Source organism: Ostrea edulis, chromosome 9 (genome assembly GCF_947568905.1).
Source record: "Ostrea edulis chromosome 9, xbOstEdul1.1, whole genome shotgun sequence".
Classification (NCBI taxonomy): Eukaryota; Metazoa; Mollusca; class Bivalvia; order Ostreida; family Ostreidae; genus Ostrea; species Ostrea edulis.
In genome coordinates, this window is record NC_079172.1 from 16,896,267 (window position 1) to 16,919,094 (window position 22,828).

The following is a 22,828-nucleotide window of genomic DNA, read 5'->3' on the forward strand; positions in this document are numbered from 1 at the left end:
ACTGGGAGTTAAACCATTAATGAGCTTAGAATTTTGAGTCCCTCTGTCCTGTTCTTGCAGTAATGCATATCATTACCATTCATTATGTGAGGCATTGTCAAGCAATGTTGGAGCATGGGGTATGTGAGCTTGCTCACCTCTGCTTTCTTTAATTATCATCCAGGGATTTTTTTTTACCCATTGAATCCAGGGTCGAGGGCCTTCAAGTTTGGAAAAAATAGCGATGTCTGATTGAAATTGGGAAATTTGTTTAATACAAATAAATAAGATAAACAAGCAAAAAGTTAACCATTTGATATTATATTATCAATGTGGCTGGCTTAAACAAGCTTTAATTTCCAGTCTTTGGCATAGAAAAAACTGTCACAAATTTTTTTGCAACAGAGTGGCACTGAGGTTGGATGGCCCCTCGTGGCATATTCTCATCAAAGCATCCATCATTTTGGGGAAAACGTCTGCTTTTCAGCATTGGGAATGGGGCCGAATTTCAGTCCTCTTCAGACCCTAAAAAAATCTCTGTTATCACATGTTTAACGTATTTCTTTGCATTCAAGGTTGTAATAACTATTGTAGGAAAATCCATAATCTCAAATGATGGAGCCACAATTTTGAAGAACTTGGACATTGTTCATCCTGCAGCTAAAACACTGGTAGACATTGCAAAGTCTCAAGATGCAGAGGTAAAATTTTGTTGAGTGATGAACTTGTTACACCAATTACAGTGTTCAACATTGTAACTGGGAATGCTACTCGTGCCCATTTATTAGGGGAAATTGTGTCAAATTGGGAATTTTCGTTCATATCAACACATGGCATTTACTTTAAAATCAACTCTGAATAAGCCATATTTTTTTAAGAATTGAAAACAAATATTCATTGTTTAATTTTACTAATGAGTGCTATTTTATTGACCTCTTCTATTTAAGAGGAAGTAAAGACATTAGTAACCTCATATAACATTTCATACAAAGCGAAGTTTTAACTGGGCATCGTTTAGCCTCTAAATTAGGGAAAATCAATAGTATTTGGCATTGAGAATGGTACCATTTATTATCCCCTCGAGCAACTAGTTGTAGAGGGGATATAGCATTGCTACTGTGCGTGTGTTTGTGTGTGTCCATTACAGCTTGTGGGCAAGATTTAAAGAGAACCTTTGCACTAACGATTCTCAGCCTTCGCATACATATGTGGCATTGTAAAAAGACGAACCCTGTTCATTTTCAAGTTAATCGGTGAAATATTTCTTAAAATATCGCGTCTTTACTACCTAAAAACCGTGAAATTTTATGTACGAGTTGACAATACTCACTTCCGGTTAATTCAAACTGGTACCCTTTCAAGTTACGATTCTGGTCGCTTCGGTTGCACCAATTAACAGGGAACCAGTTTACTGTGGATTTACAGTAAGTGTGAACGAGACATATCGGCAAGTACATGACGTGCTCCAGATAGTTCATTGGAAAGTCCCCGAGTGATTTTAAAGAGCGCTTTTGATAGGTCGGTTAAATTATAGGTAGGCGGTCCCAAGTATTTGGCATTATATTGTCTCGTGCCTTACAAGTGTAAGTTTCACTATTTGATTTCAGTGTAAGTTGCACCGTACGTAGCTTGAGATTCAATATCGGTTTTGATTTGACAACGGAGATTTGAGATTACATTAATGAAATGTCTTGTAAAGTTTATCTTATATATACTAGATATCTACATGTATAAAAGTGATGGGATATCTTATAAAGAAAAAAATATAAGATGTCTTATAAAAGATACAAGATATCTCGTAAACTTTAGAAGATATAACTTTTATCAGATACCTTATAAATTTTATCTTTTAAACAGGAATAACCGTGTTATACTTATAATCCATCGCAGTATCAATAGGTATGGGAGGGGGGGAGTACAGGGTGAAAAAGGCGAGCTTCGATATGTAAAGAAAAGGCAGGATAGCAATATCCCAGAATTCAAATAGTGCTGAATATTGAAAATGAAAAAAAATGACGGGATTGAAAATGCTGAGGGAAAAGGCAGGATCCGCAGTTGCCTCTATATCCCAATAAAATTTGAAAGGTTACTCCCTTAAATTCCTGTACATACATGTACTTGTCAGTTTTAAGTGATTAGAAATTTCAGTACATGTTTCTATAGGCGATTTTGTCCGTTTAAGAACAATGCTTTTGTTTTGTTGTCTCTTTCACATTCGCAGTTTCCATATCGTTATTTTAAAATAAATCTCTCAACGGATATTTTCGAAATCTTGCAAAGCGTTGGAAAAGATCGATGTCGGAAAAATTTCTAAATTCAAATAGTTAGGGGGAAGAGGGGGTAAAAACTCGTAAGTTTCTGTCATCCGACATCGATTACACGTTAGTGGGGAAAAAAGACAACTGACTTTAAAACCACATAATAATACATTTTAATAAACATTTCATAGTTTCAATGTACACTTTCATTTGTTTTACTTGTTAATCGATTATTTTCAACATACTTCATATTTAGTTTTGTAGGGGGGGGGGGGGGGGTCTTGATGTGAACTATGCGAACTCAGTTTTCTCTAACATTGAACATTTGATCTCGCTTAAAATAATCTGTCAGATTAAGTAATAAGATCAATAGATATTCTACTTCGAGAAAACATTTATTTTCAACACATGGCATGCTTTGATGTCTTTTACTGTTATACATACCCACATTTTGGTAAGAAATTCGGAAGTAACCATCGCTAGAGACTGTTAATTGAATGAACAACAGCAAGTTCTGTGAATTCTAGCAAAAACTAAATTCCCCAAACCATCCCTCTCCTGTACATGTAACACATTATTAAAGAAATTCAGCATTTCGTTAGCATTAGACGCGCCTTCTATAACGTCATAATAAACCACAGCAAAGGTCGATTGTTAATGTTGCGATACTGGTGTACCTTTGAACCTATATCACTGGTCCACCCCTAACTGTATGTCCATAGGAGTTTGAAATTTTATCAATAAAGTTAATAAAATGTACTTGATTGACCAAGCCATGAGCTATGGCTTGGTCAATCAAGTACATTTTATTAACTTTATTGATAAAATTTCAATCTCCTATGGTATGTCCATGATTGCGATTACCCGTTGTACGAACGCGACACTCGCTTCGTCAATAAATATATATATATATATATATATATATAAAGTCTCTTTTTTGGAAGTAAAATACAGAAAAAACTCTAAACACTTTTTTGAAATATTTCGACCATGTTACCGGTCTTCTTTACGAAAACACGACTGAAGAAGACCAGTAACACGGTCGAAAGATTTCAACAAAGTGTTTAGAGTTCTCTCTCTCTCTCTCTCTATATCTATATATATATATATATATATATATATATATATAACTGACTCGGCCTAAATTGCAATAAAATCAGTAGCAAAGAAGTTTTCAACACTTTGTTCGTGTTCAGACCACAGGGGCTCGTCACGAATTGACCCTCTCTATTCTATATTTACATTTATTTGTAAATGTAGAATAGACGATGTCAAATTTTGAAAAGACAAATATTTTGTGACGAGTCCCTGTGTTCAGACGAAATATGTTTCTCTTGGATTTTCTTTGCAGTTTCTTGAAAGTCATTTCCCTAAAAATTTCTCACAGCTCTACAAATTAAAGACACCTATGGTACATTGTCAGGGGTACAAATATTTCTTCTTAATAAATTTTGTCTGATTTCTCTATTAATATACACTTGATTTCTTTTTAATTTCATACTCGATAAACAAAAGTACATCCGGTGTGAGCTTCGTTGGCGACATTTTCGGTGCAAGAGTTCCCATGATTGACAATTTTATAACGTGGCCTTTGCGACGCCTAATTTCATACTGATTTTACCATAATATAAACCCTCGGCATGTAATTTTAAAACAATGTCATTGTTTTAGTTGGTATTGGTTTTCCCTTTTCACAGTCTCTTCCATTGTGCTAAATAATAATAATATTTATTTATTCACCAATCAAGGGCCCTCAGGGGGCATATACAAATTAACAATTAAACATTATAACTACATGATACAATTTACACATGTGTACCATATACACGTTAAGGGTTTCTACATTGACATAGGTATTGAATTCTCATCACAATACTGATTGGAAATGTACTGTACAATAAGTGTGCTATATGGGAAGTAAAGTAAAACAATATTATAAAATGTTGTCACAAGCACAGAGGGTACCAAGGGACGGTGCCTGAGCCAAGTCTATCAGACAGGCAGTCTTGTACCCTAAGTGTTTAAGACAGCTTATTTATAGTATACACAAAAATAAATACATGATACCACAATATGTACACATGCATACCATATACAGATGTTATATGCAAAAGATTATGTAATGACACGCTAGTGTAAAGACACGTGTGCCCATCTAAAATTATTTTTATTCCCGCCCCTTTAAATATTGGTCCAATCGCAGTGATTGTTCTTTCCTTGATGCGTCATCATTGACAGATTTGGTCCTGATTAGATATTTACATGTACATAAGTTTTTCCCAAAATGTAGTGGACTTTTTCCAAAGATAAACTTACTAAGTGTGAGATCAAAATCAATTTGTTTATTGCATGATTTTCAAGTAAAATTCATGCAGATCTGTTGATCAGCCATGTTGATCTCCTTTGTAATTTGATAATTCATACCACTATTCTTAAGTAAGTTATAATTATTCAGGGATTTTTTAGGGTCTGTAGAGGGCCAAAATTCGGCCCTATTCCCAATGCTGAAAAGCAGGTGTCTCTCTTCCCCACCACACACACACACACACACACCATTGTCAGTAACAGCTATTACAATTTATAATAAGATTTTTTTTGTGATTTCCAGGTTGGTGATGGCACAACATCAGTAGTTTTGTTAGCTGGTGAATTTCTTAAACAGACCAAACCTTTTGTAGAAGAATATGTTCATCCCCAGATCATTGTCAGGGCATTCAGGAAAGCCACATCTCTAGTAAGTTGCATGTATAACTTCGGTTTATGAACACATATTTTGAATTATATTATACCCCTGTTCTGCAGCACAGTTCTATATCAGTGTCCTTTTAATTGGTGACTCCACTAAGTTTCTATTGGTTGGGATCAGCAGTTAAAAGAAGATGCCATTGTGGTTTTGAGCCTGCTGCAGAGAGGGTAGAGCAATTGAAGTCGTGAGACTGTGCTGACAAACATCGTCTACCCAGTTCGAACTCCTTCAGACACTATAGTAATTGTAGAATTTGGTTTGATTATATGAAAATGAACCATATTTATTGAGCACTTTTATTTTCAACAGGCTGTTCAACGAATTAAAGAAATTTCTGTGAAAGTGAAGAAAGATGACAAAGGGTAATTAAGAATTCAGATGTTGATACTATTATTAAAAGTAAATATATATTTGGAAATTTGCAAAATGCTTACATAAACTTGAAGAGGTGTCTTTTTTTGGTTACTTATAGTGAACACAGACAATTGTTGGAAAAGTGTGCTGCAACGACATTGAGTTCAAAACTTGTCGCTCATCAGAAAGACTTTTTTGCCAAGATGGTTGTAGATGCTGTCATGCTTCTAGATGAATTACTTCCCCTGAATATGATTGGTGTAAAGAAAGTCACAGGGGGAGGCTTGGAGGTGAGGGATTTCATTGTATTCATTTTAATGTATGATGGAGAACTGTGGGAGCACGTCTCTGATTTACTTGTTTTCATGCAGTCACATTTTCTTATGTGTCATTTAAATTCATTTTGTATTTAGGCTTGCTACATTATTACTAATGAAATACATGTAAATATAGAGGTGTTAGAATTGATGCATATATATATTATTACCACAGTAACTTTATCCAAAAAGTCGGATTGCATCAAGTTAACTGGTGCAGGGTTCCAACTTTGACTGAATACCTTAGGGGCCAAGTGGGCCCCTGAATAAGAAATCCCGTTAGCCCACGTGAAATTTTAGTAGCCCACACATATCATGAAATTGAATAACATGGTTTTATTTTACAAGAAAAAAGAAACATCAGGTCACATTGCAATTTATTTAAAAAATTGAAATATCAATATTTAAATTCTGTTTCCTTCTCCGTAATTCTTTCAAATACCTCTCTCATTTCCACTCTCATTTCGTCAACCTAGCAACTTTTATGATCTTCGCAGCGTCTGACTTTAACACACGTTTCTTCAGACTTTTTATGTTATTTCAAAATTTCTCAGCTTTACAATGCTGTAAAGTTTATAACTTGGGCAAGCTGTCACAACGATTGGACCGTTTGTACACACAGCACGTCATCCCCTTTTTGCCGTCATCGAGCCATATTCTCCCCTTCTTTCCACTTTGGTTAAAAGCAGACGCTTTCTTTTCGTTTGAAGTAACCCTTGCGTTGTTCAACTTTTGGTTTAAATACATTTTGGAAGGTTTGATACCCCAGGAATCATGAATGTCTCGCCAAGTGGCAAAATCTCAACCGGAAATTGAACTTCAATTATAATAGGACTCGGATTGGTCGGAAAGAAAAATGTTGATCGGACAATTACGGTCGCCAAGTTTAGTTGCCAATGCGAGTGGGCGAGCGGTAATTTGGAACCCTGTGGTATGAGACGCGAAGTGCCGAGACATGATCCCAACTCTCGGATAATGTTACTGTAGTAATGATGAATTTATTATATACCCCCTTATGTTTTTTTAATCCACATTTATAAGATAATAAATGCAATCCAAATAATCAAAAACACAGACAAACAGTGAAATATTTTTTGTAATGCAGTCAATATTTTCCACACGAAAAACCTGTTAGGTTGATACATGTATCTCTGAAATTTCAGTTTAAGAGTTATCATCATGATAATTCTTTGAGGTAGTTTAGTTTTTCTAGTTACTGAGATTGGAGTTTGTGGGTTCGGTAAATCCACCAAAACCACGAGAATAAAATTTCCATGAAAATATGTGGTACTAGTTATAAAATGTTCCACTGATAAGTCAACTGCAGACTCTTTTAGGTCTATAGTGTTACATCAGTGGCATATAAAGAGCCACTACCACTTGTGTCAACTTCTGGCTGTTCTAGCCAGGATAGACATGTCTGGGGTATGGCTTTCTTCCTGAGAGTTGGTGTTGTGCTTCTTTCTGAGCAGGACCATAGCTTGTGAAGGGACACGTGTGTATATATATAACAGAGGGTGGATGTTTCATTTTGATCTCGTGTAAGTCAAAATTTCAAAGAAAGAATTTACTCCAGTGATTTTGGGCATTTTTAACTTCTTATTTTCTTGCATGATAGGACTCCATGCTGGTTGCTGGTGTTGCATTTAAGAAAACTTTCAGTTATGCTGGATTTGAAATGCAGCCTAAGAGATACGAAAAACCAAAGATATCTCTGCTGAATGTAGAGCTGGAGCTCAAAGCAGAGAAAGAGAATGCAGAAATCCGAGTGGACAATGTCCAGGTAAAAAATAAAACAAAAATAAGTAATCCCATAGTTTAAAAGCTTGGCATTCCTATTTAAAAGCTTTGGAAAAATTGGTATGTAAGAGATGAATAATTTTATAAGATTTTTTCAAATTTTTTTTCCAAAGGAATATCAGTCCATTGTTGATGCAGAGTGGAAAATCTTGTATGAAAAATTGGACCAAATTCACAATAGTGGAGCCAAGGTTGTTTTATCAAAGCTCCCTATAGGGGATGTTGCTACCCAGTATTTTGCAGACAGGTATTGAAAAGCTTCCCTCATGAATGAAGAGAAGTGATGTATGAATTCTGAATTGAAATGAGTGTTGATGAAATAAGTTAATTGAAATGAATTTTTAAGACAGATGCCATGATGTTTTTTCACGATGGTCTTCTGAGAAATAATCTGAAGACAATGCCTGAAGGCTTTGCTGAGCATATCTGTCTAAAGTGTGTTAATATAGAAAGTTTAGATTGTTAAAGGGGATAAATGTACGCATCATTTCAATCAGGATAAGTGAGACTATGATATGATAACTTTCACAATTAAATGTACGTATTCAAACTTCAATAGTGTGAGATAAATAGTGTGCAATTCTAGGGAGCCGTGTGTTGTTACTCCGTTTCTGCAACTCATATTAAGAAGTAAACTGAGGTTGATAAATGATGGAGTTGTATTTAGAAAGTTCGCAATGAAGATGGGGGCTATATAGCTGAATATCATAACTCTCTATGTTAGAAGATCACATTTCATTCACTTCTCATCGCAGCAATCTAAGTGTCTGGTTCGCTCGATCTCGTCTTTCCCTTGTATGATTTTGTCCCATATCATTAACATTATTTTCATGTTTCTCTTAATGCCCTATAGCAAACTTCCAAGATTTAAACACTCTTCACAAAGTAGCATTATCAACCAATTAGAGAGGTCAATCAGAACTTGTATCAGGAAAAAGTTCCTATTTCAACAGTTTTGAACAGGTATCGATCATGTGCCATACAAATAAGGAATATTGCAAATGACTTTCAAAACAGGTCATAACATAAATAGTGAATGGAATTGAATTTATACGAGAACAAGGTGAAATAGAAGTTAAAGAAACAGATGCTATGATGTTTTTTCACGATGGTCTTCTGAGAAATAATCTGAAGACAATGCCTCAAGGCTTTGCTGAGCATATCTGTTTAAAATGCATTGAATTGTTTGGTGTTTTTTTTTTGTTTTTTTTTTTGAAAGTCAAGATTGATACAAGTATCTAGTAAGACTATGATGAATATGCATTGCAGGGCCCTTTCCGGCTTGTCAGTTTTCTAGTTATTGCAAAATGATTTCAATAAAATATAATGGAAAAGTAGTCTTAGATGAAGAGAGAATTTTGTGGTGTCATCTGAATGGGAATTACCATAATTGTTTCCTTTGGAATGGATGATAGGGGTTGTCAGATGTGCGTAATGAGAAGAGTTGATGTCAATACACATGGTCTTCTCCAACAGATACAACTGATGAGTTATAATGAGGGTTTTATAGTACTGATTGAAAGGGGGGGGGGGGGGGGGGGGGGGCTTCTTGTCAGACTTCTAATTGCTCACAAGTACAAAAAACATGAAATGAGTTTTATTATACACAAAATGAATTGAAAGTTAGATTAACAGATATCATGATGTTTTTTCACGATGGTCTTCTGAGAAACAATCTGAAGACAATGCCTTAAGGCTTTGCTGAGCATATCTGTTTAAAATGTATTGAAGATTGATATTGGCATCATTTAAATCAAAAATTAGTCGGACTGATAATTTTGTCATGCAAGTAAATTTCTATCTGCCTTACCAACATGCTAGTTTTAGAGCAATTCAGTTTCTCATATCATGTTTTCGTGAAGGATTTTTAGGATGTTTGAGCACAAATTCTAAAATGCTATATAAATCTTAAAGCAATTGCATACTAGATAAGCCTGGATTGTTTAGTACACCCACTATAGGCAAAGAAACAATAAGCTCCTGTCTATTTTCCACAAACAGCTAGAAATGCTTTTCTGTAAAATTCATCCACTAAAACTGAAATGTCATAGCACAACTTTTCAAAATCTGCTTAATTGTCCCTACAACAGTGTAAGCTATAATGTTTTAAGTTCAGTTTGTTGAATGCTTACTAAACAAGGATAGGGAACTCCAGTGCAGGAGCAGTAATTTTTGAAGTAGCTGATGCTTTTGATCAATTTAAGGAAATGCAAGTTCTTGAACACTCTTCTCGTTTCAGAGACATGTTCTGTGCAGGCCGAGTTGCTGAGGAGGATCTAAAGAGAACGATGAAGGCGTGTGGAGGATCCATACAGAGCACCTGTCAGAACCTACAGGGCAATGTGTTAGGATCCTGTGAAAAGTTTGAAGAAATTCAGATTGGTGGAGAAAGGTGAGTTTCATCAAGAAAGAGAACATGCAGTGGTCTGCATGAAAGTTGTTCAATCAGTATGCTAGTTTTAAAAAAAAAATCATAATCTGAATTACATTGTAGAATTTGTTATTATCAATGCAAGTAGAATTTTTCATACACTGTAAATCCTGATGTGTTTGCTTTTTTAATCCCCTGTAAACTAATAAGATGAGAAAGATAGATAATTAAAGTTTATATGTAGGGTTACAACCTCATGGTGCATGTCGCTTTTCATAGGTACGGGTGTAACATTTACAAGAAAGTATACACATTTAAATGAACAGCAATAAATGAACCAATTTTGTTTGCATGGGAAAGTATGGCATACTAAAAGCTCAGACTTGCAGTGTACATGTTAAAGACGATGCAAAACAAACTATAGTGTATTATACCGTTGCATACCACCTCGTGTTTCATCACTGCAACGTTTACATGACCTATGATGAAAAAGTATGAAGAATTTCTGATGTTTTGTTATATAGGTATAATTTATTTACTGGCTGTCCAGAGGCGAGAACTTGTACCCTTATATTAAGAGGAGGGGCAGAGCAATTTATTGAAGAAACCGAGAGATCGCTTCACGATGCTATTATGATTGTCAGGCGAGCCATGAAGAATGATGCAGTTGTGGCAGGTATTTGTTACAAAAACACTCTTTGGTAATACTTCGATGGTTGCAAGCATGCTAACCAAGGAATTTTATGAAGTAGGTACATGTAAATCTATTCATACTAAGGTTTTAACTGAATTATGGAATATGAATTGAGTTAATAGGTACTGCAGTGTTAAAAATTGGTTTAAAACTTGGTATAGACCACAGGTCTATGCCAAAACAAGATGACATAGACCTCATCAAATTGGCATAGACTGCAACATTGAAAAAAATAACACAAAATTAAAACATTGTTATTTACTTCTAATGTACTTTAAAAGCATATTTGATTTCCATTTCCATAATAATGTCCTCCTTTCTTCGTAACGTTTATCAAATGTTGACTTTAGGGATAACTCGATTGATTTAAACTAAGAAAATTGACATAGACTCGGTCTATGGTTAATTTCGAACACAGGTACCGTATATACTCGCCTATAAGTTGGATTTTTTTGGGAGTCAATTTTTGGTCCAAAACTCTGTCCGACTTACAGGTGTGTTCTAAGAAAATTGGTATTCTTCTGGGCGGCGTAATGTTTTTCTAAACAACTCCGACGATAATGATTATTGTTCACAAATATCTAGACACATCGTATTGTTTGTGTATTTTAAAATTATGTATAAAGTACAAGTATTTTCATAATTTTATCTAGTTAAGTGTATATTATTTATTTTAAAAATTATTTACATACCGGTAACTAATTCTTTCATTCAATATTTAACTAATCTATCGTTTATCGGTAAAATTGAATTGCGAACCCGATTTAATATTGAAATATTCATATGTATACCGGTTGAAATATATTTCATGAAAGACTGAATATTGTTAACAAATAATTTAGATCATCATTCTTGACCCTTAAACACTTGATTGTTGATACAATGAATTATACCGTACATTATATCATAATCCCACAATAACAGTTTTCACGAGGCGCGTGCCACTAAGTAAACATGGTGTCAGGTACTGGTAATTAGGAGACCATAATTGCTTAGGTAAACAAGTGATCATTGCCAATAATAGATCAAGGGTTGCGTTTAAACCCCAAACAGATATGGCTTGGATATTGAGCACCTCGTAATTATTAATTTTCAAAATATTTTTTGAAACATAGGTAAAAACACTAGAGCATTGACTTGAAATTGTCAACCGATTCTGAAAAAAAATTGTACCGACTTACAAGCAGGTCAGTGGCAAATTCCCACAAAATAACCTTAAAAAATACAACCGACTTACAGGTGATTATATACGGTAGTATCTTCTGTAGGTGATTAATCTTAAATTGCATTATTCTACTAATGTGCAATACATTACTATCATGTAATGTGTAAATACAAAATCACAACTTTTGCAGGTGGGGGAGCTATCGAGATGGAATTGAGTAAATACCTGAGGGATTTTTCGAGGACCATCGCGGGTAAAGAACAACTCATGATCAGTGCAATGGCAAAAGCTCTGGAGATCATTCCACGACAGCTCTGTGATAATGCAGGGTTTGATGCCACAAACATTCTCAACAAACTCAGACAGAGCCATGCAGAAGGTAACTCATTCTAAATATTGTTCATGAAACTTGTTTTTCATTTGGTGCAAAGAAAATTCAGGTGAGGTATTGATATTTGATGTCAAATGAGACCACATTTTCTGCGTTGACTTGGTCAACTTGTTGTGAAAGAAACAATACACACTACTATCAGATCTGTAGTGAGTCTAGGCAGTTTGCATCACTTTCCAAAGATGTGGGGTGGAGAGCAAACAGGGAAAAAAGTTGCCATCATATCTATGAATATTCTTTGTTAGCAAGAAAAGCCGTCCTGCCCAAACCCCAAAATCGTGGTAAAAAAAGGGGGGGGGGGGGATGGTATTCACAATTCATTGGTTCAACTTTTCATTTTCACTACCTATCACCAACAATTTTAAAAGTGACCAGCTAATAAATTGATCTTTGCATAGAAAAATAACAGACTTTGTATGTGATAATAGCACAATAAATACGCCATTATGTGGAGAAAAAAAAATAAGGAGGGATGGGGGAGCTACATGTAATTGCCTGGAGATAAATACATAAATTCTATTAAATTGGGAATTTTGGGTTGGGTGGGGGTATTATTTTAATTTAATTTTTAATTTATTTTTTTGCATCAATAACATGTTTTTAGCTCACCTGAACTAAAAGCTCAAGTGAGCTTTTCTGATCACCCGTATTCCGGCGTCCGTCCGTCTGTAAACTTTTAACATTTTTAACTTCTTCTCAAAAACCACTGGGCCAATTTCAACCAAAGTTGGCACAAAGCATCCTTAGGTAAAGGGAATTCTAAATTGTTAAAATAAAGGGCCAGGCCACCTTCCAAGGGGAGGTAATCAAGAAAAGGTAAAAATAGGGTAGGGTCATTAAAAAGTCTTCTTCTCAAGAACCACTGGGCTAGAAAAGATGAAATTTATAGATAAGCTTTATTAGGTAGTGCAGATTCTAAATTGTTAAAATCATGGCCCCTGGGGGTCAGATGGGGACACAATAGGGGATCAAAGTTTTACATACAAATAAATAGGAAAAATCTTTTAAAATCTTCTTCTCAAGAACCACTAAGCCAGAAAAGCTGATATTTACATGAAAGCTTTCTGACATAGTGCAGATTCAAGTTTGTTCAAATCATGGCCCCTGGGGGTTGGATAGGGCTACAAGGGGGAATCAAAGTTTTACATACAAATATATAGGGACATTCTTTAAGAATCTTCCTCTCAAGAACCACTGAGCCAGAAAAGCTGATGTTCACATGAACAGCTTCCTAACATAGAGCAGAGTTAAGTTTGTTCAAATCATGGCCCCCTGTTGTAGGATGGGGCCACGATAGGGGATCAAAGTTTTACATACAAATATATAGGAAAAATCTTTAAAAATCTTCTTCTCAAGAACCACTAAGCCAGAAAAGCTGATATTTACATGAAAGCTTTCTGACATAGTGTAGATTCAAGTTTGCAAAAACTATGGCCTCCAGGGTTAGGTTGGGGCCATAATAAGGACTACGGTTTTACATGCAAATATATATAGAAAGTCTTCTGATATGGACCAAGGTGACTCAGGTGAGCGATGTGGCCCATGGGCCTCTTGTTGGTATTGGGTTGTTCACTCGAAACATTCTGAAAAATAATCTTCAAATCAAGCAGATTATTTTTTATTAGAAATGTGTCCAAGTAATGCATAATTTTCGTAACTTCTTTTTCTTGGTAGTTCCAAAATTTCATTGTTCTGATATCCCGTATTGAAAGATCAAGGTCAAATTTGCCACAATGTTGTCAAGTTCATAGACATTGCATTTCCCAGGAATATTTTGTTCTTTTCTATGTTATATGAATATGGGGGAAATTAACACCAGAGTTACTTCCCCCTTTGCAATATTGTACTACACATATGATCAGAGATAATGTGCCATGTATTTGTTTACAGGAGGTGTATGGTATGGTGTTAATATAATGAGTGAGGACATTTCTGACAACTTTGAGAGTTGTGTATGGGAACCTGCTGTTGTCAAAATAAATGCTATCACTGCCGCGTCAGAAGCCACCTGTCTCATCCTCTCTGTGGACGAAACGATAAAAAATCCCAAGTCCGGTGGAGACGCTCCAGGTGGCCCAGGAATGGGGCGTGGTAGAGGAAGACCCATGTGAGGATCATGGTTAATAGGAACAAATTGTGAACAAAATGGATTTCAAGTCTTTGTTAATTCTTGAAAATACAGATCTGGAAATATGGCAATCTAAAATTGAGATGCCCTTATAACTTTTTAAAGATTGAAACTTCAAGAGCAGTGGCAGACTTGTAAGGAAAAAATTTGAAAAAAAAAATATACTGTGTTTCTTCTGTCAAGGGACTGCAGCCCCTGAGGCTGTAGTACTTAATTAGTGTGAAATCCCCATGGAGTATGAAAGACTGACAATTTAAGTGAGAGCTGTGATGAGTTATAGTATTTAATTGTATGATATTTTTTACAATGAATGAATAAATATATCTGAATTCAAATGGCTTAAGCTGTGTCCCAAATAACTTTGTTGAAAGCAGACTGATGCATCATTCGTTTGAGGGGGGGGGGGGGGGGGGGGGATATATGGGAATCACTGTCTGTCCGTCCGTCTGTCTGTCTGTGCAGATTCGTGTCCGGGCCATAACTTTGTTCTTGGACTTATGCATATCATATTTGGCACACAGGTGGATCACCATGGGACGATGTGTCGAGTACCTTCATGACCTATTTGACTCTTGACCTCAAGGTCAAAATTAAAGGTTTTTTACAATGGATTCGTGTGCGGGCCATAACTTCTTTGTTCTTTGACATAGGCATATATTTGACACATGAGTGTATCACCATGAGACGATGTGTGGGGTATCTTCATGACCTCTATATGACCTTGAACTTTGACCTCAAGGTCAAAATTGATTATAAGGTTTTGACATAGTCATACCATAAGACATGGGTATATCATTCTACGTTAATTGCAGAAGAAATACGTTGGGGCAGACAGTAGACTATACATGGCATTTGTTGACCTAGAAAAGGCTTTTGACAGGGTTCCCCGAGAAGTGCCATCGGTCTTCACGAAAACTCAGTGGTCCGAAGACCGAGGCCAGTGAATTTTACGATCGGGTCAGTAAAAATTAAAGATCAGGAAGTCCGATGGGCTTGTAGACTTTTTGTAAGTCACATTAAATATAATGTTGGATTAAGATATTCTAAACGTCTTATTTGCTTAAATTTACTATCAAAATAAAAATAAATAAAAAAAATAGCACATAAAGTAAGTGTTTGGACATCGTGGTTTGTTTATTTCGTAAAGAACGATAACTATACTTGTCATTGTCAAGATAACTTGTACGTTGATCGCGTGAATATTAAACGAACAACTTGTTGAAACATCAAAAATGGCCACATTCTGTATCGCACAGTATACCGGTAATTGCTGCTTTATTGCATTGTCCAATTAAAATGAACTTCATCAAGTGCAGTTATCTCTGATATTATGCAATTTCTATAGTTTATAGAATTAATCATTTACATTTGATGTTAGTAGAGTAGGCTACTTTGATGTTGGTAGAGAAGGTTACTTCCTAAGGTGCACTCGGGCTGTTTTCATGTTTGTGAAAAATACATGAAGTTGTAGTCTTGTTGTTTGCAGGTGAAGAGAGAGAAAATACCGTGTACGGTGTTGTTTTTCTGGAATCGACAGAAAGGATGTCTTAGGTGGATATAAATACGAGTAATAACCATAGTTTCAGTAAATTAATTGTACAATTTTACAATGCATTCCATAATGTATGTGATAAACATATGAAAATTTAGGGGGCCAGTGAATTTCACTGTGGGACAGTAAATTCAGACAGTTCACTGGTCCGACGGGCCAGCAAGTTTTAAATGTTTTCGTGAAGACTGAGTGCTATGGTGGGCAATGTGCAAGCATGTAGTGGAGGAGTGGCTTATCAGACTAATACAATGCATGTACAGGACCGCCAGAAGCAGGGTACGTGTAGATGACGCCTACAGTGATGACTTTGGTATATGATTGATTGTATCTTGCTTAACGTCTTGCTCGACAATTTTTCACTCATATGGAGACGTCACCAAGACCGGTGAAGGGTTTCAAATTTAGGCCTATGTTCGGCGCTTGCGGCCATTGAGCAGTGAGGGTTCTTTAGTGTGCCACACCTACTGTGACGGGTCATCCGTTGTTAAGGTAATCTCCGAAGACCCGTGACATCCGAGCGTTTGGCGATGGAATTGTCGCTACCTGTTTTAACGATTCGTTTCCCGGCCTTCCGCATGAGGGGCGAACGCTCTAACCTCTCGGCCACCATGGCGGTGTTTACTTCAATATAAATATTGGAGTACATCAAGGATCAGTCCTCAGTCCCTTGTTATTCATTGTTGTCCTTGAAGCATTCTCCAATGAGTTTTGCACGGGGTGCCCATGGGAACTACTGTATGCTGATGACCTGGTCACAATAGCAGAGACAATGAACAAGCTAGAAGAAAGACAAAGTATGGAAGCAAAAGGTCTGAGAGTTAACACCGGAAAGACAAAAGTGATGGTTAGTGGCCCAGAACTCCAGTCACTGAGGGACTCTGGTCAATACCTTTGTGCGGTATGTAGAAAAGGGGTTAGGAGCAATGCGATACAGTGCAGCCATTGCACTCTGTGGGTGCGCAAAAAATGCAGTGGAGTGCATGGTAGACTTGCACCAGATGTCTAGGACTAGCACGCCCAACTGAGGGCCGGCCTTACACATAAGTTGAAATAGGCGAGGACACCCTGGAGGTGGTAGACTTCTTTTACTACCTAGGAGATATGCTGAGTGCTGGAGGTGGCTGCGAACTAAGTTCGACCATTAGAGTCGACAGCTTGGGGAAAATTCTGAGAACTTCTCCCAATCCTAACATCTTGAGCCATCCCAAATGGCAATTATCACCAGGGGTAAAGTCTATGATAGCTGCGTAAGAAGCGTGATGTTGTATCGCAGTGAGTGTTGGGCCCACACTCTCCCGACTCCAGAGAAATGACAGGACTATGAGAAGGTGGATATGCAACGTAAAACCAGACCAGATCCAGAACATTAGGTCAGACACCCTTCTTGAGAAATTGGCCATCCCAAAATAAGGGCAAACCGTCTTCGCTGGTTTGGGCATGTTGAAAGAAGCAAGGGTTCTATCAGCACTTGCAGAGACCTAAGACTGGAAAGCAAAAAGAAAGCCGGGCGCCCTAAGAAGACATGGAAAGAAACCATCAGGCAAGCCCGTAAGCAGTGGCAAATGGACACAGTCAATCCCCACGATCGTGATCACTGGAGACTTAGCATAAGGACAGTCAGACAACGTCGAACACAGACGATAAACTCGGATAGCGAGTGAGTGAGCAAGACAACTCGTGCCTCTGGAGATGTTGGCTATGTATGTGCAAGTGATTTTTCTTTCCGTTTCCCCCTTTATTTGCACCCCATTACGAAGTGTGTACCAACGACACTCGCTTCGTCCAAAAAAAATGTAACTGACTCGGCCTAAATTGCAATAAAGTAGCAAAATAGTTTTCAACACTTCGTTTTAACGCGAAATTGTTCTATCGGAATTTTTTGTAGTGTCTTGAAAGTTATTCCTAAAAAAAAAAAAAAATCCTCGTAGCTCTATAAATTAAAGACAATGATGGTACATTGTCAGCCTGGGGTACCAATATTTATTAGTCCCCCTACCGACGAAGTCGAAGGGGACTTTAGGTTTGCGCTCCGTTTGTCTGTCAGTCCAGTTTTCCGATCGTTTTTCCTCTGTTCCTGCAGATATTTATTTTATATTTGGTACATGTATGTTGCTTTGCCATAACAAGTTACAGATCAAGTTTGATTTCGTCTCGGTCGGTTGTTTTTCACTTAGTTATGGCCCTTGAACTTAGAAAAATAACTTGAATTATCAGTTTTCCAGACTTTTTTTAGTTGTGCTTGTAGGTATGCATTTGATATTTAGTACATTGCTTTGTCATAAGTTGCAGATCAAGTTTGATTTCGTCTCGGTCGGTTGATTTTTCACTTGGTTATGGCCCTTGGACTGGTTTTCACCAGAATCTTGATATTTTTCTCTCATTCTGTCAATGTCTTCAAGACACCACTTGATAAGAAACAAAGTTGTGATACTTATAAGGCAGATCTTTTGCTTATAAGCTCCCCACGGATGACCTTTTATAAATGGGGGTTACAAAATATAAATCGCACTGTAAACACACAAGGGTGGTGCTTCAATCCTGGTTAACTTCAGTATTTTAAACAGAACGAGAGTTTCTCAGAGGTAACAATAATTTATTAACACATTTCAGCATTAACAACAAGTGTAAAACATAATTTGGTTGGTGGCGTCTACCGTACAGGAATATGGCAAAAAAGGGGCGGGGCCTCACGGTGACCGTCAGAGCATAATTACATAGTAATTAATACTAATAATGTATCCAAAAGGTAATAAATAGGTATCCAGTGTGTTGGGAAATAATTGTCTTAGTCAATTATCACCTAGATTGGACGATCGAACAACAGTAGGAATTCAGTGTTTCGTATTTGGCGCAAGGTGAACTTATTAGACAACGAATTTGATAATTAAACAAAATCATCTGCCAGTATCGGCTGATCGACTCATATATATATATATAGACTTTCTGAGGTACCACGTGATAGGTCTTTCCCAATAAAATACCTGTTCGGAGACACTCGACCAATCGCGGCAATGTACGGTACCGCACAACATGAGTTTTGCAGAACAGTACCAAACAAGTTTGCCATACATTTAGAATAAATAATTTAAAAACATGCTGTAATTTAACAAGTACATATGGATTAAATTAATGTGGCTATGTGGGATGTTATCCTAAACTGTAAGTAAATATTCATTTACCAGTAATATGTATATCCGCCATAAAATATCGAATCGTCTAGCAGACGATGTCAACCAAGCACTGTTATATACAAGCACAATGATAAGCTATTGTACGATACAAATGGCTGCTTGATTGTAATTAATAACTTACAATTGTTCTAGCAATAATCTTAGTTACTTCTAATACTGGATAACCAGTAAAACCACAGGTACTGTATACAAAATGCGAAACTCAGGCTGGTACATACGTCATATCAACAAAGATGGCAGCGGGTTTTACACAAGTATATTCAGAACGAATGAATTCGCGCTATTACAGTTCTTTTACGTTGTAATATTTCACCCCAGTTCATGAATAACCACAAGAAATCATGTAGTTTCAAAAGGTATGTGACCCACTTCATGAGATACTGAGTTAAACTAGAGAATGGATTAAATACGTCTTAACACGTGCCATAAATAGAATAAATACATAAGCATGTTCTTATAAACAGAAACCGTCTCGAATGCAATTAAAATAATGACTTTGCATGGATGCATTACACAAATTAATTAGGATATAAATGAATAGCACAATAAATAGAGGATGGTAGATTTAAATGATGTTAAAATAATGCGTTACATATTTATTATGTAGGTCTTACAATATATATTATTTTCACAAATATCGCGTAATGTATATGAACCGATGATTTCAATACATGTAATACGTTAAGATTTGTTTCCTTTTAAAATATCAGAGAGTAGATTAAAAATATATAGTATTTTGATATAGATACCTCTTTACCATATAACCATGCGTATGGTTTAAACCAAGAGGGGTTGAAAGAACATAGTTCTGGATTTTTCTTGCAGAAACTACGCTTATTAAGAAATTTAGAATTAACAGGTTGATTAATATTTGTTGATCTCTCCATTTTTGAAATTGAAATGCAGGTATCTGTGACAACGGTGAAAAATCTCAACAAGTTGTTTTATACAGTACTTACTCCACTGCACTTAATCCTCTGGGTTCCCTGGGGAACATAGGGCCGCAACCACACTCCCCCAACGTACACGGTTCTGGCAATCCTCTTTAGCTCAGCCCATGTCATTCGAGCAGCCTTCACTTCTTCGTTTACGCTTCTGCGCCAGATCTGTCTGGGTCTTCGTACTGTGTTTTGCCATGCGGGTTCCATTCAAGGGCTTGTCTGGTGACGTTTGACGAGGACTTTCGAAAAGTGTGGCCAATCCAGTACATTTCCGTTTTCTGATTTTCAGGTATATTGGAACTTGCTTGGTCTTATTCCAGAGTTCTGAATTTGGAATAACATCCGGCCATCTGATGTTAATGAGGCGTCGGAGACATCTGTTGATGAATGTCTGGAGCTTTTGGGTGTTTGTTTTCGTTGTTCGCCAAGTTTCATAGCCATAAAGAAGGACATATTTTACATTGGTGTTAAAAAATCTGATTTTGTTGTGGATTAAAAGGGCAGAGGAATTTCAGATTGGTTTGAGGACAAGAAAGGCATGTCGGGCTTTGTTGATGCGACTCTTTATGTGCTCGTCTGTCCCGACATTTTTGCTAACCACATTACCGAGATCGACAAACTTGTCTGTTTCCTTGATGTCTTCCTGTCCAAGTCGTAGTGGGTCCAAGTCTCATCACCTCTGTCGTTTTTGTGTTGATCTGGAGGCCTGTCTTTCCTGTTTCATCAGCAACACGGCACAACTTCCCTTGGGCATCTTGCTGCTTGTGGGAAAGAATACTGATGTCATCAGCAAAGTCCAGGTTCTCCAACTGTTTAGTGAAGATCCACTGGATTCCTGTCTTCTGGTCTGCTGTGGACTACCGCATTACCCAGTCAATTACTATCAGGAATATTGTTGGCGAGAGTAAGCAACCTTGACGAACACCGGTTCCTACAGAGAAAGGTTCCGTCAGCTTTCCATCATGTACGACCTGGCGTGTGGTATCTTCATAAAGTTGTTGGATGATGGAGACATTTGTATGGGAAGCCGTAGTATGCATGAGTCTCCAGAAGATATCCCTGTCAACACTGTCAAATGCTTTCTGGAAATGAATTAAAACTGCATACAGGGGGGTCTGCCACTCCATAGACTGCTCTATGATTATTCCCATTGTTGCAATGTGGTCGGTGCAGGATCTATCTTGATGGAAGCCTGCCTGTTCTTCACGCAGAGTGTTGTCGAGGGCAGTCTTTAGTCTCCCCAACATGATCCTGGCTAGCACCTTCCCTGGAATGGATAACAGCATAATGCCCCTCCAGTTGTTGCATGGTGAGGGATCTCCTTTTTTCGGCAGCTTCACAAGGTGTCCTTTCTTCCAGACTTCTGGCACTGTTTCTTGCTCCCAGATCTTGTGTAGGAGGGGATGCAACATCTCTGTTTACGTTTGGATGTCTGCTTTCAGTGCTTCAGGTGGTATTCTTCGGGACCCGCACCTTTGCCCAACTTGAGGGACGTAATAGTTTTGGTTACGTCCGTCTTGGCTGGCCAGTATTGATGTCTAAAAGCTGGGTTGGTGGTGGAATATCTGGGGGATTGGTACTGGTCTGTTCAGTGTCTCTTTGAAGTGGTTTCCCACCTTACTCTCTGTTCTGTTTCTCCTGGGATTGGGTGTCTTTGACTGGACGTGTGGAATTGCCAGTGTTTTCAGAAAGTGTTCTCGTTATCTCGTAGAATCTCAGTCCTGCTGCTGTTTCTGCCTCTGTGAGCTCATGAATGACTTTCTTTTTATCCTGTCGCGCACTTCTTTTAACTTGACGGTTGACTTCTCAGTAGTGTGCCTAAATGTCGTGTCTGTGATCTTCATCCTGGGTCTAATTAATCTTGTTTTTTTCCCAGGTCTTTCCGTTCTGCGATCAGAGTCCAAGTTCTAGGTGTTAACCATTGTTTATGCCTTCTCGAATTTTTTCCAAGAGCTTTCTCGCATGTTGTCTGCCAGACATCTCTCAGGCCACACCAGTGTTCTTCAACTGTTTCTTCATTTAGTTGGGGAAGTACACTGAATTTGTTTCTTAGTTCCAGTTGTCTCCTTTTCCTTGAGGCTGTGAACATTGTATTTGTGGGATGTTTGACCTGCTTGGACTTTGTAGGCTTTCAATTTGGTCTTCAGCTTAGCCACTACTAAGTTGTGATCTGAGGCTGCATTAATTAAGAGTTGAGCTGCTCATATTGGGTCTGTATTTGGTTTTGGTTTTTTGTCACAATGCTGAAAATTCTTTCACATTCCACGTTTGAATGAAAGATGGTCAAAATGGTCAACATGATTTGTGCCAATTGTCCATATCTAAAACCTCCTGAGGCATTCCGAATTTGTCCAAGTTCTGTCCAAGCTTTGTCCATTCTTTCTTCATGCAAAATAGTGTCGGGGATACTGTCCACTTGAAATATCGGGAATCCATTTCAATGTCATCCTGTTTCTCTGCAAACTTTTCTGACAAACACTTGAATCTGGTTAAAAAATATCTCACTGCACTGTAATAAAAGGGAAAGGCAACCCTAACCACATAGTTGCTTTTATGATTAAAGTATCACTTACTGATATCGTAATTGACAGTCTTTAACTACAAACATCCTTGCTTAACAATTAAATCAATATTAATTTATCATGTATTTTAAATTACCCGCCGCTAAGAGAGTGGCCATTGGAGTTTAATTTATGACGTCACACCATGTATTCCGGTTTATTTCATCAGCAGTACTGTAAACATGTCAAGTCACGAACAGTTAAGTTTGGAGCCGTTAGATTTGAGTCTGTTCTTTCGTAAGAAGAAATTGAGAAAAGAAGACGTTCAGTCGAGTCGCAGACAAGGCAGACAGTACACGTTCTTCATACAAATGTCTCGAACCTCAACTTGTCATTACGTAAATGATGGATCCACAGTTTACATAGTTTTTAGCTTTTCT

The 22,828-nt window shown here is 37.2% G+C and overlaps 2 protein-coding genes and 3 non-coding genes across 5 annotated transcripts in view; 4 read left to right on the forward strand and 1 right to left on the reverse strand.

Annotated features, from left to right (window-relative positions):
* The window catches only part of LOC125659998 (T-complex protein 1 subunit eta-like), a 29,258-nt gene extending 14,720 nt beyond the window's left edge, over nucleotides 1-14,538 (forward strand). Inside the window, exons 3-12 of the mRNA XM_048891842.2 lie at nucleotides 574-680; nucleotides 4,846-4,971; nucleotides 5,293-5,345; nucleotides 5,456-5,627; nucleotides 7,273-7,437; nucleotides 7,568-7,701; nucleotides 9,694-9,846; nucleotides 10,350-10,501; nucleotides 11,875-12,063; nucleotides 13,966-14,538. Of these exons, the coding sequence (XP_048747799.2) occupies nucleotides 574-680; nucleotides 4,846-4,971; nucleotides 5,293-5,345; nucleotides 5,456-5,627; nucleotides 7,273-7,437; nucleotides 7,568-7,701; nucleotides 9,694-9,846; nucleotides 10,350-10,501; nucleotides 11,875-12,063; nucleotides 13,966-14,186 (1,472 nt within the window). The 3' untranslated portion in view covers nucleotides 14,187-14,538. The remainder of the gene's footprint in view (nucleotides 1-573; nucleotides 681-4,845; nucleotides 4,972-5,292; nucleotides 5,346-5,455; nucleotides 5,628-7,272; nucleotides 7,438-7,567; nucleotides 7,702-9,693; nucleotides 9,847-10,349; nucleotides 10,502-11,874; nucleotides 12,064-13,965) is intronic.
* LOC125660516 (small nucleolar RNA SNORD35) lies at nucleotides 7,805-7,883 on the forward strand. The gene has a single exon (XR_007364388.1). It is a non-coding gene; the product is annotated as a small nucleolar RNA SNORD35 (small nucleolar RNA).
* LOC125660517 (small nucleolar RNA SNORD35) lies at nucleotides 8,542-8,620 on the forward strand. The gene has a single exon (XR_007364389.1). It is a non-coding gene; the product is annotated as a small nucleolar RNA SNORD35 (small nucleolar RNA).
* Nucleotides 9,090-9,168, forward strand: LOC125660518 (small nucleolar RNA SNORD35). The gene has a single exon (XR_007364390.1). It is a non-coding gene; the product is annotated as a small nucleolar RNA SNORD35 (small nucleolar RNA).
* Nucleotides 14,539-19,996: 5,458 nt separating the features above from the next.
* LOC130050469 (uncharacterized) lies at nucleotides 19,997-21,299 on the reverse strand. Its single transcript, XM_056150652.1, has 3 exons — nucleotides 20,856-21,299; nucleotides 20,494-20,744; nucleotides 19,997-20,264 (listed from the first exon to the last, which is right to left on the reverse strand). Exons 1-3 carry the CDS (start codon nucleotides 21,297-21,299, stop codon nucleotides 19,997-19,999), a joined length of 963 nt encoding a protein of 320 aa, XP_056006627.1.
* Between the last annotated feature and the right edge of the window lie 1,529 nt (nucleotides 21,300-22,828).